This window comes from Mesoplodon bidens (assembly GCF_964165515.1).
Source record: "Mesoplodon bidens genome assembly, chromosome: 4".
In the NCBI taxonomy this organism is placed as follows: domain Eukaryota; kingdom Metazoa; phylum Chordata; class Mammalia; order Artiodactyla; family Ziphiidae; genus Mesoplodon; species Mesoplodon bidens.
In genome coordinates this window covers 63,482,982-63,497,581 of record NC_138160.1, presented here as the reverse complement: position 1 = coordinate 63,497,581, position 14,600 = coordinate 63,482,982, and the positions used below count along the sequence as shown (strand labels likewise).

General features: G+C 38.7%; 1 protein-coding gene across 1 annotated transcript in view; it reads right to left on the bottom strand.

Moving 5' to 3' along the window:
* SCAMP1 (secretory carrier membrane protein 1) overlaps positions 1 to 14,600 on the bottom strand; it is a 107,939-nt gene that overhangs the window by 69,584 nt on the left and 23,755 nt on the right. The window contains exon 2 of the mRNA XM_081230412.1: positions 12,513 to 12,590. Within this exon, the coding sequence (XP_081086538.1) occupies positions 12,513 to 12,590 (78 nt within the window). The remainder of the gene's footprint in view (positions 1 to 12,512; positions 12,591 to 14,600) is intronic.

Here is a 14,600-nt window from a genome sequence, read left to right as displayed (position 1 = left end):
AGACTTACTGTGGTGATCATTTAATACTGAATCACTATGTTGCATAACAGGAACTAAAATAGTGTTGTAGGTCAATTACACTTCAAAAACAAACACACAGAAAAAGAGATCAGGTTTGTGGTTACCAGAGGCAGGGGGTGGGGGACAGGGAATTGGATCAAAGTAGTCGAAAGGTACAAACTCCCAGTTCTAAGATAAATAAGCACTAGAGCTGCTATGCACAACATGATGAATATAATTAACACTGCTGTATGCTATATATGAAAGTTGCTGAGAGTAAATCCTAAGAGTTCTCATCACAAGGAAAAAATTTTTTTCTATTTCTTTCACTTTGTATCTATATGAGATGAATATTCACTAAACTCGATGTGCTAATCAATGCATGATTTAAGTCAATTTTTTTTTTTTTTTTTGCTCACACCACATGCGGGATCTTAGTTCCCTGACCAGGGATTGAACCTGTGCCACCTACACTGGAAGTGCAGTGTCCTAACCACTGGACCACCAGGGAATTCCTGTAAGTCAAATTATACTGCACACCTTAAATTTATACAGTGGCATATGTCAATTATATCTCAATAAAACTGGAAGAAAAAGAAGGGAAAAAAAGAAAGACACGATACCTATACAAAGGAATGCCAGTAAGACTGAGAGCTATTTTCTCTACAGCAACAATGGGATCCCAAGAAGAGTGTGCCAAACTGATGAGAGAAAGTAACTGTCAATGCCGACCTCTAAATCCAGTGAAATTGGCTTTTGAGAACTAAGGTGAAATAATAAGTATTTATAAATATTCAAAGAGTTACTACCAACAGACCCTCACTAAAGGAACTTCTACTTTAGGAACAGGAAAATTAGTACCAGAAGAAATATTTGAGATGTAAGAAGTGGTATCTTTCTGCCTCATTGGACTCTCCTGCGTATATCATCTTCCTTTTACACTCATCAAAACTGCAGATACAGAAGGAAAGTCAACCTATCTGTAGAAAAAAAGAGTACTCTAGTGCACCTAGATGTACTAGAGTAAGATAGGCTCTTCTCCTGACAATCCTGAAACTGTGTCTGTCACTGCTATGGCAGCCCCTGGGAAAAACTTAAAGTACTGAGAAAAGTACAGAAGGTGGAAAGATGGAGACAGAGAAAAAACTTTAGAGAAACCAGGAGAATAGGAGAGTGACCTCGGGGGCAGAGCTCTGGCCAGAGCAAGGCTGTACATCCTTCTCCCATGGCGGATGAAATTTCACAAGTTAGGAACAGACTACATTTCTTAAATCTCTGTAAAAGTTATTCTTTTATACTTTACATGGTTATATTTATATTTATATATACAAATTACACAAATTTATATATACAAATTTATATATTACAATATTTATATATATTTATATATAATTTTTATATATACACAAATTACATTACTACGTTTGCCTATCTGTGTGACTTTGGAGAACTCAACCAGGATTAACAGATTAAAAATTATAGTAAGATATATTTTCACTCAATAGAATTAAGAACATTATAACAATCAAAGAAATACAACTATGGAGAGACTTTTCTGTTATATAGTGAGCTCTCTGCATTGTAAGTTCCAAAGGTGTTTCATTATTAAATAAATGAGCACATAAGATCCCTTCAAGGAATGAGAGGTCCACAAGTTGTCTTTCTCATGTATACAACAAATATGTTCTCCTTCCTGGTTTTCTTCCATATTCGAAACACCTATTCAAGAAAATTTCTCCTTGCTTTTCCCGGCTCTTTCTCTTCCATCTGTGAACCCATAATGTTTCTAAGTATACTCAGGTCTAAAGCAATGTTTCTTAACGTGTTCATAGATCTCCTGCATCAGAAAGCCCTGGTGCTTACTGAAAATGCAAACTCTACGCCCCACTGTGGACATAATGATTCAAAAACTCAGGGGTTGAAGAGAAGGGGTTTGCATTTTCAAGATGGTCACATTTTAAGTAAGCTCTCCAGGGTGATTCTTATACACCCTGAAATTTGAGAACTCCCCTCTGAGGCAACAAAGTTTACAGTTTCTGTAAACCACTGTCTATTCTTTCACCTAATGGAGAGACTGCCAAAAGAAACCTTAAACTTTTTGCAGCTTCCACTGATCTTATCAGTCTCTGATAGAGCAGACAGAACTGGTTTTGGCTCTGCCTAACACAGATTCCCTTGTTATTAAGGGTGGTGAAAATTAAACATATTAATGTCAGAATCAGGACAAGTAGAAATAATTTTATCTGAATAGATGACCATTTCAAAACGAGGCTTTTAAAGATTAGAGTAACTGGGGGAGGAGGTAAGTAATAGGAGGAAAGAAGGGATATACAAGAATGGGAGTTCCCGAATAGAGAAAGGCACATGAAGGAAGAGAGGTGCAGCCAGACATATTTATTCATACGTTGAAACATTCATTGATCAACTGCAATGTGCCACAAACAATTACAGACACTTGGGAGACATTAATGAACACGGCAGGCAAACATCCCTACTCTCATGGAGCTTACAATCTAGCAATGGAAGATAAACAATACATATAATAAATACATTATAGAGTATCTTAGAAGGCAGTAAATTTTATGGAACAAAAAAAAATGAACACGGTAAACGGGTCGTGAGTATAAGCTGAGTAGGGATAATTTTACAAAGGTGGTTAAGAAAGCAAATATTTCAGCAAAAACTTTATGGAAGTGAACAAGTCAGCTTTGCAGGTATCTGGGGGAAGACCATTTAAGGCAGAAGGAATAGCCAATACAAAGTCAGGAGAATGCCTGGCCTAAGGAAGACCAGGGTGCTGGGAAAGAATACACAAAGGAGTGAGGAGATAAGAGTGAGAGATATTAGAGACCAGATTATATGCTATTTTAAGGACTCTTGGTTTTACTGTGGAAAAAAATCAAAAGCTAGTGAAGAGTCCTAAGCAGGAGACTGAAATGATCAACTTTTTTTTTTTCAAGGTTATCACTCTGGCTACTGAGCTGAAAATAGATTAAAGGTGGAAAGAGAAAGAGTAGTCAAGAAACCACCACTGTAGTAATCCAGACCAGGGATGATGGCAGCTCAAGCCAAGTGGTGGCTATGGAGATAAGGCATCAGATCTGTATGTATTTGTAAGGGAGAGCCAACAGGATTCCCTGACAGAAATGTGCTGTGTAAGGAAATGGAAATAATGCAATACCACCAAGGTTTTGGCCTAAGCAACTAACAAGATAGAAATAAGAAAGACTGAAAACGGGCAGGTTTCTAAGGAGGGGGCTCAGTTCAGTACTGGACAAGCTGAATTTGCAGTTTCTAAGACATCCAAGGTAGACATATCTAGCAGGCAGCTGAATACATGAGTGTGGTGTTCAGAGCAGAGTTCTGTGCTGGAGATGTAAATTTGGGAGTCATCAGCACGTAGATGATATTTAAAGCTGTAAGACTGGATGAAATAACCATTTGAGTGGCCCTAGATAGAGAAGAGAAGCAAAGCCGAACTCCTGGCACACTCCAATACTGGGGCTGAAGGGGCAGGGAAAGGAGAGAAATCAGCAAAGGAGACGGAGAAGGAAAAACTTAAGTGCTCTGAAAGCCACATGAAAAAGGTTTTCTAAGAATGAGATAGTGATCAACTGTCAGTGCTGTTGATAGATGGAGTAAGACTGCAGTTTTACCACTGGATTTAGCAACGTGGAAGTCATTGGCTACCTTGAAGAGTGTGTTTTGGTGGCGTGTTGGGAGCAAAAGACTTACTAAATATCTTTTAGGAGAAAGGGTTGAGGGGAAAGAGAAGTAGACAGCTCTTCAGAGGAGTGCTGCAGCAACTGGGAGCAGAGAGTTTTTCAATGACAGAGATGTGAGAATTAGACTCGAAAGGAAACAAGGTTAACATAAAGTTTTGTTACAAAGTTACAGTAATCAGGACAGTGTGAGACTGGCATAGGGATAGACACAGATCAACAGAGTAGAATTTAGAGTCCAAAAATACGCCCTTACATTAACCATCAATTGATTTTCATCAAGAGTGCCAAAATAATCCAACGCGGACGAAGAGTCTTTTCAAAAAATGGTGCTAGAACAAGTGGATATCCACATGCAAAAGAAAGAAGCTGGAAACCTATCTCATACCATTCATGAAAATTAATTCAAAATGGATCATAAACCTAATGTAAGCACTGAAACTATACAACTCTTAGAAGAAAACTTAGGAGTAAATCTTTATGACCTTGAGTTAGGCAATGGCTTCTTACATATGACACCAAAAAGAGAAGCAACCAAAGAAAAAATAGACAAATGTGACACCAAAATTTAAAACTTCTGTGTGTCAAAGAACACTATCAGGAAAGTGAAAAGACACCCCACAGAATCGGAGAAAATATTTGAACAATGCAAGGGTTAGGCACTGATCCTCCACACAGCTGGAAATCCACTTATAACTTTAGAGTCGGCCCTATATATCCGAGGTTCTGCATCGGGGATTCAATTAACCACTGATTGTGTAGTACTGTACTATGTATTTAGTGAAAGGAATTCACGTGTATGTGGACCCCCATAGTTCAAACCTGCATTGTCCAAGGGTCAACTGTATCTGCAAATCACTTATTTCATAAGTGACCTGTATCTAATATCACGTATTCAATATCAAAAAGAAAATCCAATTTTAAAATGAGCAAAGAATCTGGACACTTCTCCAAAGATAACATACGAATGGCCAATAAGCACATGAAAAAAAAAAAGTTCAACATCATTAGCCATCAGGGAAATGCAAACCAAAACCACAAGGATATATCACTGCACATCCGCTAAGATGGCTGTAAGCAAAAAGTCATACAATAACAAATTTGGCAAGGATGTGAAGATACTGGAACCCTTCTACACTGCTGATTAGATTATAAAATGGTGCAGCCACTTTGTTAAACAGCCTGGTCGTTCCTCAAAAAGTTAAACATATTATTACCATATGACCCTACCATTCCACTCCTATGTATATATCCAAGAGAAATGAAAACATATGTCCACACAAAAACTAGTTCACAAAGGTTCAGAGCAGCCAAAAGTTGGAAACAATGTAACTGCCCATCAACTGATGAATGCATAAATAAAATGTGGTATAAGAAGCCATAAAGAGGAATGAAGTACTGATATATGCCACAACATAGTTGAACCTTGAAAACATTATGCTAAGTAAAAGGACCAGTTGCACAAGACCACACATTTTACGATTCCATTTATATGAAATGTCCAGAATAGGCAAATCTATAGAGACAGAAAGTAAATATACTTGCCTATGGCTGGAGAGGGAGGGGGAAATGTGAAGTAACTGATAAGGGATGCAGGGTTTCTTTCAGAGGTAGAAGAGACAAAAATATTCTAAAATTAGTATGTGGTAATGGTTGTACAACTCTATTACTACACTAAAAACATTTAAGTGTACACTTTAAATGGGTGTATGGTATATTAATTATCTAATAAAGCTGTTAAATGAATAATAAATTTTTGTGATTTTTTTTCCTAACAGAAGAAAACATGTTTTTATGATAATGTGAATGATCCAGTAGAAAGTGATAAAACTAGTGATGTTGGAGAGGAGCAATTCAGCAAAGTTCTTAAGTGAAAGTACATGGAATCTACTGCACAAATAGAGGGAATGGCTTTAGATAGAAGCACAGACAGTTCAGCTATAAGTAAAAGGCAGGAAAACAGAACACATGGGTATAAACGCTGGTAGGTAGGTAGACGTGATGGTGGAAGTCTGTGGATGTTCTCTACTGGTTGCTTCAATTTTCTCAGTGAAATAAGAAGTAAGGTCATCAACTGAGAACGAGGATAGGAGGACAGATTTTAAAGATGAGGAGAGAGAAGAAGAGAGTGGACAATTAAATAACTAGGACATTCAGTACAACTTAGAGCTGGTTATGAACTAAAAATGATGCCATTCAGTATGTTTACATGTGTTTCTCCATATTTAGCTGCAAGGTAAGGGCAGAGAGTATACAGAGTTGTCTTTAACCAGGGCTTGGCTTCTAGCCAAAAGATTATGTCAAAGTAAGGGGGAGAGGGGAAGGCAAGGGAGTTGAGAGTACATGGAGAGTGATTATGACAACTGGATGTGGAATTTAGGCTGAGAGAAGAGAGTAAGATGTAGATAAAGGACAGTGACATAGTAGGATCAACAAACCAGAGGTCCTGGTGGAACTGAAAGGTGTGTTGAAATTGAGGAACCAGAAGAGTAACCGAAAAGATATAAGAAATGGGAGTGAGTGACTTGAGATAACATGGAATGCAAAAATCAATGGAAGAGATGAGGTCAAGGCACTGACAGGCAGGACGTTGGAAAGATCATCACTAAGAATTCAAAATAGGACAGTGGGGACTTCCTTGGCAGTCCAGTGGTTAAGTTAAAGCTCCACGCTTCCATGCAGCGGGCATGGGTTCGACCTCTGGTCAGGGAACTAGGATTCCGCATGCTGCGTGGTGTGGCCAAAAAAAAAAAAAAAAAATTATGACATTCAGGAGGAGTTCCCTGGTGACCTAGTGGTTAGGATTCCGGGCTTTCACTGCCATGGCCCAGCTTCAATCTCTGGTCAGGGAACTGAGATCCAGCAAGCCGTGCAGCGCGGCCAAAAAAAAGAAAAATACATAATGGTGGATGGGGAAAATAGAGTAGGGAAAAGATGTTTTTAAAAATTACAAAATAGGAATAGTGTCGGAAAGAGTAATAGTGAACCAAGAACTAAAATTAAGAAATGAAAACAAAGAGAAATAAGGTGTAGTAATTCAGAGATCAGTAGATGACAGCCACAATGAGACCTGGGACCCAATTATAATCTGATGACATGAGATTCAAATGATGACATGGGATTTTTTTTAGACAGGAAGGAGGAAGACTGTCTAGAAGCAGCAACTAGAAACCAAGACAATACCTACCCCAATTTTATGCCCAGTTGTCTGAGAACTATGAGAGAAAAAGCAGCTAGTTTTGGACAAGGTTACAGGGGAAGCAGTGTCCTCACAGAAAGGCCAGTTTCCACAGAGCAAAGGATAAAACATTCAGAGAAAAAGATAAAGATATAGGGGATTTTGATGAAGTTGGACTCTGACTTCCAGAAAGCACAAGTTTCAGGAATTCAAGAAATAGAACGGTTCAGACTAAGAAATGTGCAGTGCATCATGAGGATTAAAATCCAGGAGATGAGGAGGAGTCTGGGGCTTCTCGTAGAGAATGACATAAACAGGAATCAAAGGCATAATGAGATTAGTTGATAAACTTAGGGCAGTCAAGTTTTGAGGGTAGGGAGGGATAAGTGTTCTGCAGGCTCCACTTTGATCCTTTTAAATGGGCATGAAGAGATATGAAGTTATACGTCCTAACCCTAATGTGCCATCTTATTCCCAGTGTGGCATACAAACCCTAAGGTGAACCTCAATGATTCTACCCTCCTGGTGTTCACGTCTTAATATAATACCCTCTCCTTGAGTGTATGCAGGACCTGTGACATGCTTCTAATCAACAGAATTCGGTAACAGTGATGGGATATCATTCCCTTGATTACATTATGTAACACAGGGACTCCATCTTAGTAGCAAAGTGTGAGAGACTCCCTGCAGACTCTCTGAAATAAGTGGCCATGATGTTGAAGCTTGTGTGGCAAGAAACCATGCAGCCTCTAGGAACTATAGACAGCATCGATGACCTGAAGGTGGCCTCCAGCTGAAAACTGGCCAAAAGCTGGGGCCCCCAGTCATACAATCACAAGGGTATTAATTCTGGCAACAACCTGAATGAGCTTGGAAACAGATTCATCCCCAGTCAAGCCTCTGGATGAGAATACAGCCCAGATCACACCTTGATCACAACCTTGTGAAACCCTGAACAAATGACCCAGTTAAGCTGTGCCCAAACTCCTGACCTACAGAAATGACAAAATAATAAATGTGTGCTTTTTCAAGCTGCTAAATTTTTAGTAATTTGTTACACAGCAATAGAAAATGAATATACCTAGTATGAGAGGTTCATCTTGGCCCATGAAAGGAGGTAAGGATAACCTAGGGAAGCCAGGTATTATGACCAGACACAGTGTCTCTTTACTCCATTCAATGACCAATACATATCCTAAGGGAGGTGGTCTCAACGGGGTTGTGGGTTAGAAAGTAGATGACTTTATCTGGAGCAAATGGCACCTTAGAGGATAAGATTAAACAGATAGTATGGGGAAGAAGTCTATGGAGACTCTCTACTTTCTGCTCAATTTTTCTGGAAACCTCAAACTGCTCTAAAAAATAAAGTCTATAAAAAATTAAAAATAAAAAAAATAGTCTTAAGTCAAATCATGGAGGCCCCACATGGCTCACTACTATGTAGGCAATGCATAATCAATGCACACATTTCTAAGGAGAAAAGACCTAATCTGAACTTTGCCTTAAAAAAATAATTCTAGTCATAGTGCAAAAAACTGATTTGAAGAAGAGAAACTGGAGACAGGTAAGTAGACAGGTCATTGTATTATCTCACATGAGTACCTGAATTAGGACAGTTTAGTAGGAATGAAAAGGACAGACAGGTAATATCTCCTGGAGGTATAAATAACAGGACGTGGCTACTGATTAGATGTAGGAAAAGAAGCTGTTTGAGCCAAAGACGACTCAGGTACTTCCAGCCAATGACACTAGAAGAACAGAAGGCAATAGTTATCATTAAATGAAACAAGAAACAAAGAAGACTGGTTTCGGAAGGGACAGATAATGAGCTCCAAGAAAGACAAGAAGCAAAGGAGAAAGAAAAAAAGAAATGCGTGCCAAGGGAAAAGAAAGACAGATATTACATTACAGAAATTGCTTTTGTGGTATTAAAAATAGGCAAGCTACTATGTACTATCCAGTCAGTGCCTGGAGCTAAAAGTTTTATCCATTTTCAAAATGAAAGCTGACATCAGAAATTATTTAACGCAACATCTTCCTCTCTGCCTCCACTGTTACACATTGAAAAAAAAAAAGATGCCCAGAGAGGTTAGATGGCTTGTCTAAAGGTACCAACTAATTAGTGGCAAGGCCTAGATTAGAATCCAGGCCTTATGACTCTCGGTCTACTCCATGTCCTGAATTAACTTAGTCAGAGGCAGTTCTTACTTATATAAATCATTTATCTATGTCCTTTATGGTCAGAAATGACCACTTGAGCTTGCCAGTACTTGGAATTTTCTTCTCTTGGTTCTCCTGCAGATCTTGCTGCTTTATATGACAGAAATCATATATGTCAACAAATAGCAGAACAGAAAAGGAACCAAGCAACCTATTCCTAAAGAAAAAAAATATGACAGTAAACTAGGCCTTGAGAAACATCACTAAGGATTTTATCAAAAGCACTACACTTCCCCCCCACACACATAGGTCTCCCTATCCTTGTACTTCAACATCCGCCAGAAGACATCCTGTCTGAAGCCGTGAATGCCATCACCAGTGGCTGAAACTAGTGAGAATCAAGCTGCAGTAGGCATTTTAAACTGTTGCCTAATTTAAAAGGAAAACATTCCCCCTAAATACATAACAGTTTTCAAGGATGAGCTAATTCTTCTAGTAATTTATGCATTAAGCTTTAGAGGGCAGGCCAGGGAAGCTACCCACCAAGCCCAACATAATTCCAGTGGTAAAATGCATTTTGAGTTCAAACAGAAAAAAATTACTTCATAACCAAAGACTACCCTCCATTTTTTTTTTTTTTTTTTTTTGCAGTACGAGGGCCTCTCACTGTTGTGGCTTCTCCCGTTGCGGAGCACAGGCTCTGGACACACAGGCTCAGCGGCCATGGCTCACGGGCCCAGCCGCTCCGCGGCATGTGGGATCTTCCCGGACCGGGGCACGAACCCGTGTCCCCTGCATCGACAGGCGGACTCTCAACCACTGCGCCACCAGGGAAGCCCTACCCTCCATTTTATAGCACATCTCAATTCAGACCACCACATTTCGACTGCTGAATAGCCTTCCAGTACACTGCCAACAGACTAAGTCTAAACTATGTGGTGTTTTATGAGGATTCCTTTCTCTGAATTTATAATACAGAATGAATTAATATGTAAATTATTAAAATTATTTAAATATTTGTTACTTTCCTTAAAGTTTCCAATCAAACAGAAAACTAAATATAAAAGGAAACCTAATAAAAAAAATTAAAAAGACAGGAACTTTCTAAAATCTTAAGGTTATATGCTCATTCTGCTGAAGGATCTTCCTACTTGACCTCAAGTAGCTCACCACACCCTTTTGCAACAATCTAGAAGCTTCATTTTCACAAATATTTTTCTAAGACAAATATAGATAACAACAATCAACTAAAATAGTATCTGGACTGAGTTCTGACATATCACTTACATCAATTATCCAAGTACATTTGCTCTTAGAAAATAGTCACAGCTGCAAAACCCGGCGCCCAGAGCGGGGGGTAGCGGGGGGGAGTGGTGGGACAAATTTCTAAAATCATATGTATAGGAAACAGAAGAATTTTGAATTTTTAAATTATTGCATCTGTATTTTCCATCATGTAAAAAGTTCAGTGAAAAATGCCTAAGTGCTCTTGTAACAATATTTTTCCTGGTTCTGACACTATCTCACTCAACAAATCTACGAGGAGTGTTTCATTGTAAGCTGGCTTTTCATCATTGCCTAGCTACTCTCTTTCAGAAAACCTTTCCTTGACTGTAAAGTCTCAACATTTAGAACCATAATTTACATTTTTGTTTTATTCTTCCTGGATGTATCTAATTCGTGTAATTTTTTTAAATCCCTATTAGGTGAGAAATCTTCCATAGACCGGGACATTATCTTCTATTTCTTAGGCATCTGTCTCTAAAGACATCACTAACAAAATGGAAAAGGCAAAAGCTTTACAGAAAAAAGATGAGTTACATAAACCAGTTCTGCCACTTACTAGCTGGATGACTTGTGTCTAAGATTCTTTATCAGTAAAAGGAAACAAAAAATATCCATTTTGAATGCTGTTATAAGAATTCGATAAGGTAATACAGGTAAAGCACATGGCACAGAGTAGACAACTTGTTGAAGAACATTACTACTTCTAAAAAGAATAATCTAAAGCTGCTGCTGTAAAAAGGTTAAACATTTTTTGCTAGTAAAATCTTCCAAAAAATTATATAAAAATCTCCCTTTATTCTTTACCAACAAATTTAACAGTCTTGTTCCCATCTCCATCCCCCCAGAAATTATCAAACTACATATAGTGGAATAAAATGTTCTGGGCTTTTCTTTTTCTCCTTTCAACTCCTACCAAGTTGCAATCTCATACATTTTCACAGTTCACTATAAGGTTGAGCCATACGACACTGCCATCTTTACATGTCAAAACTGGTCAACTTATTGGCCATTTCACAGGGTTCAGTCTGAAACTGACATGCTCAAAGAACACTTGATGATCCCAGCCTGGGTTGCAGCTGCTACACATAAACAGAGGCTGTTAAAATAAATGAGGGCTTTGAAGTAAAGTGAAATTTTAAAGTTCACTCTTATTTTAGTGCTTTTACTTTGTACAAAGCTCTTCTTAAAACTAAAAAGTTAATACACCTTGAAGATATTTCCAAGCAAAAGCCTACATGATCTTCTAGAATTATTTTCTAGACTATGAAAAACATGCATCAGGAAGAGATGATCAAGTAAGGATCCTTATAATGACATGTAAATCCAAGCACATAACTGAAGAACTTTAATATCTTTAAGAGGATGACTAACAGTTCAAGAGCCAACAATGTTTAAAATTAGGGGCCTCATGAGTGTGATATTTGAGCTAAAAACTCAAATACAGGAGACAAAATTATTTGCCAGAGAAATTTTGAGGCAGAATTCTCAACAGAACCTACCTTCAGTAGTCCTCAAAACTGGCTCACAATAAAATCATCAAAAGCACTATAGCAAAAACAAAAAACAAAACTGCCCTGTGAGAGATTAGAGCCCTAACAGATACTGTAATAAAGTTCTCCAGGTGCTTCTAATATGCATTCAGGGTAGAGAACCCTGTTCTTTAAGGATTTTTTTCCATACTCCTTCATTTTATAAACCAAGACTACATTTTGAGAAGAATATGCTCCTAGGCCAGGTTCCAGAGGTTCTAGTCTACCAGAGTAGAAAGCTAGTCCTATTCAGAATCACCTAATTCAAATGACAATCATACAAATATTCATGGTACAGTTCCAGACGAACATCTCTCTTTGTAAGAAAACATCACCCTGTATTACCATGAAACTAACATGCATACCAAAAAACCTCTCCTGTTTAAGGAACTGTAGTAATTTTAACATATTAGAGGGGTTATTAGCAATTTAATTTGTAGAACCATCATGGTAATTTTCAGTTACTAGAAATATTCCTTCCTGTTTTAATAAACTTGCTAAATTCTAAATAAAACACTAACAGCTTATTTTATATAAGTTTAACCAATCAACTAAAAAGAAACTATAATTGAAATATAAATCCTATTTAATTTCCATTTTAATATTTAAAAGTAGTCCAATTAAGAAGAGTCTTACTGTTCTAGAATCCGAAAATGGATTGTATTCATCAAGTCCTGGTGGGACATTTCTTGTCACTTGTGTAACTGATGGGTCCTGGAATAAAATTTGAAGGAGAAAAAAAAGGTTACTTATTCTTTAAGATACAATTATGATATTTACAAAGCATTTGCTTTATCTGTCCTTTTGGGCACCCAGCAAAGCTAACAGAGGAAAATAAAGAAGATTATCAGATTTACTCAGTCCCACTTCCAGAAAGTTGAAATTTAAACCCACAGCCCTCACACTCTCAAAGAAAAACAAATGAAAACTGGGTTAGATGCAAATCAGCTGCTAGCTATTATTTAAAGAATGAAAATAGACCACCTCATAACAGCTGTGTGGAACCGATTGCACAGGGCATCTCAGCAAATCTTGAGTAAACCCATCCTTTCCTCTGGGCTCCACAAAGAGTTCACGTTCCCCCTTTTTAAAAAATAATAGCTTCAGTTTTCCCCACTGCAGATTTAAGTACCACGATACAAATCAATGTCATGTACAGGAAACATCTAGAGCATTCAAGATTAAGCACCTCTTACTTGTTTTATTCTACTACAGTACTTCTCCATGACTGTATTTATTGTTCCACATGATCCTAGACTGTCTCCCTCTTCCAAGTATAATATATTACCACATTAGCCCAGCTTTTCAAATCTTAATACTAGGCTTTCATATAAGTAACTAAATCACAAAATCCTAGTTATTCTATTTCTCTTGACTGTGAAAGTAAGACACAAATATAATTAATGATCATCTCAACAAAATCAACTACATAATTAAGTGAAAGGCATTTGCAAACCATAATATACAGCCTCATCAGCCTTCATATCCTTAGTCTCAAACTTTCACATTCACCAGAATCAAATAAAACACAGATTGCTGTACCCCACTCCCAGAGTTTCTGATTCAGTAGGTCCCGGGTGGGACCTGAGAATCTGTATTTCTAACAAGTTCCCAGGTGATGCTGTTGGTCTGGGGACCATTGCTCCCTTGTCTACACTGTACATTGTCCAATCCATCTTCCTCAACACAGTCATCAAAGTTACCTTTCAAAAATGTAAAGCTAATCTTTTCATTTCCCTCCTCCAATCCCTCTCCTCTGCCCCTTATCCATTTCAGATTTAGAGACTCAACTATAAAATACACATTCCTCAAAATGAGATACAAAGTTTCCAACTAGCCCCTGCCTACCTTTCCAGCCTTATCAACTCTCTTATAACCACCCTCACACCTTGCCAGTCCTTTCCCTTAACCAAACAAAACAAGCTACTGGGCTCCCTAGTGGCGCAGTGGTTAAGAATCCGCCTGCTCAGGCTTCCCTGGTGGCCTGGTGGTTGGGAGTCCGTCTGCTGATGCAGGGGACGTGGGTTCATGCCCTGGTCCAGGAAGATCCCACATGCCGCAGAGCGGCTGGGCCCGTGAGCCACGGCCGCTGAGCCTGCGCGTCCAGAGTCTATGCTCCTCAACGGAAGAGTCCACAACAGTGAGAGGCCCGTGTACCACAAGGAAAAAAAAAAAGAAGAATCCGCCTGCCAATGCAGGGGACATGGGTTCGAGCCCTGGTCCAGGAAGATCCCACATGCCACGGAGTAACTAAGCCCGTGCGTCACAAATACTGAGCCTGCACTCTAGAGCCCACGAGACACAACTACTGAGCCCGCAGGCCACAACTACTGAAGCCCACGTGCCTAGAGTCCGTGTTCCGCAACAAAAGAAGCCACCACAATGAGAAGGCCGTGCACCGCAACGAAGAGTAGCCCTGGCTCCCACAACTAGTGAAACCCCACGTGCAGCAACAAAGACCCAATGCAGCCAAAAATTAATTAATTAATTAATTTAAAAAACAACAAGCTACTATATAAGGAGCCTTGAACTTAGCAATAAGCAAGCGGTAAGTATAAATTAAAAGTACAGCAGAGATGAAAAATAAAGTCTTTAGGCTTGCTCAACAATAAAATGGGAAGGGGGCAAAGAAATCACTCTACCTCCTCTCAGGGTTACCCTCCCCAGTTTATACAAAAATGAGTAGGAAGATTATCAAGAGGGGATGTATGCTTCAGGGGGAAA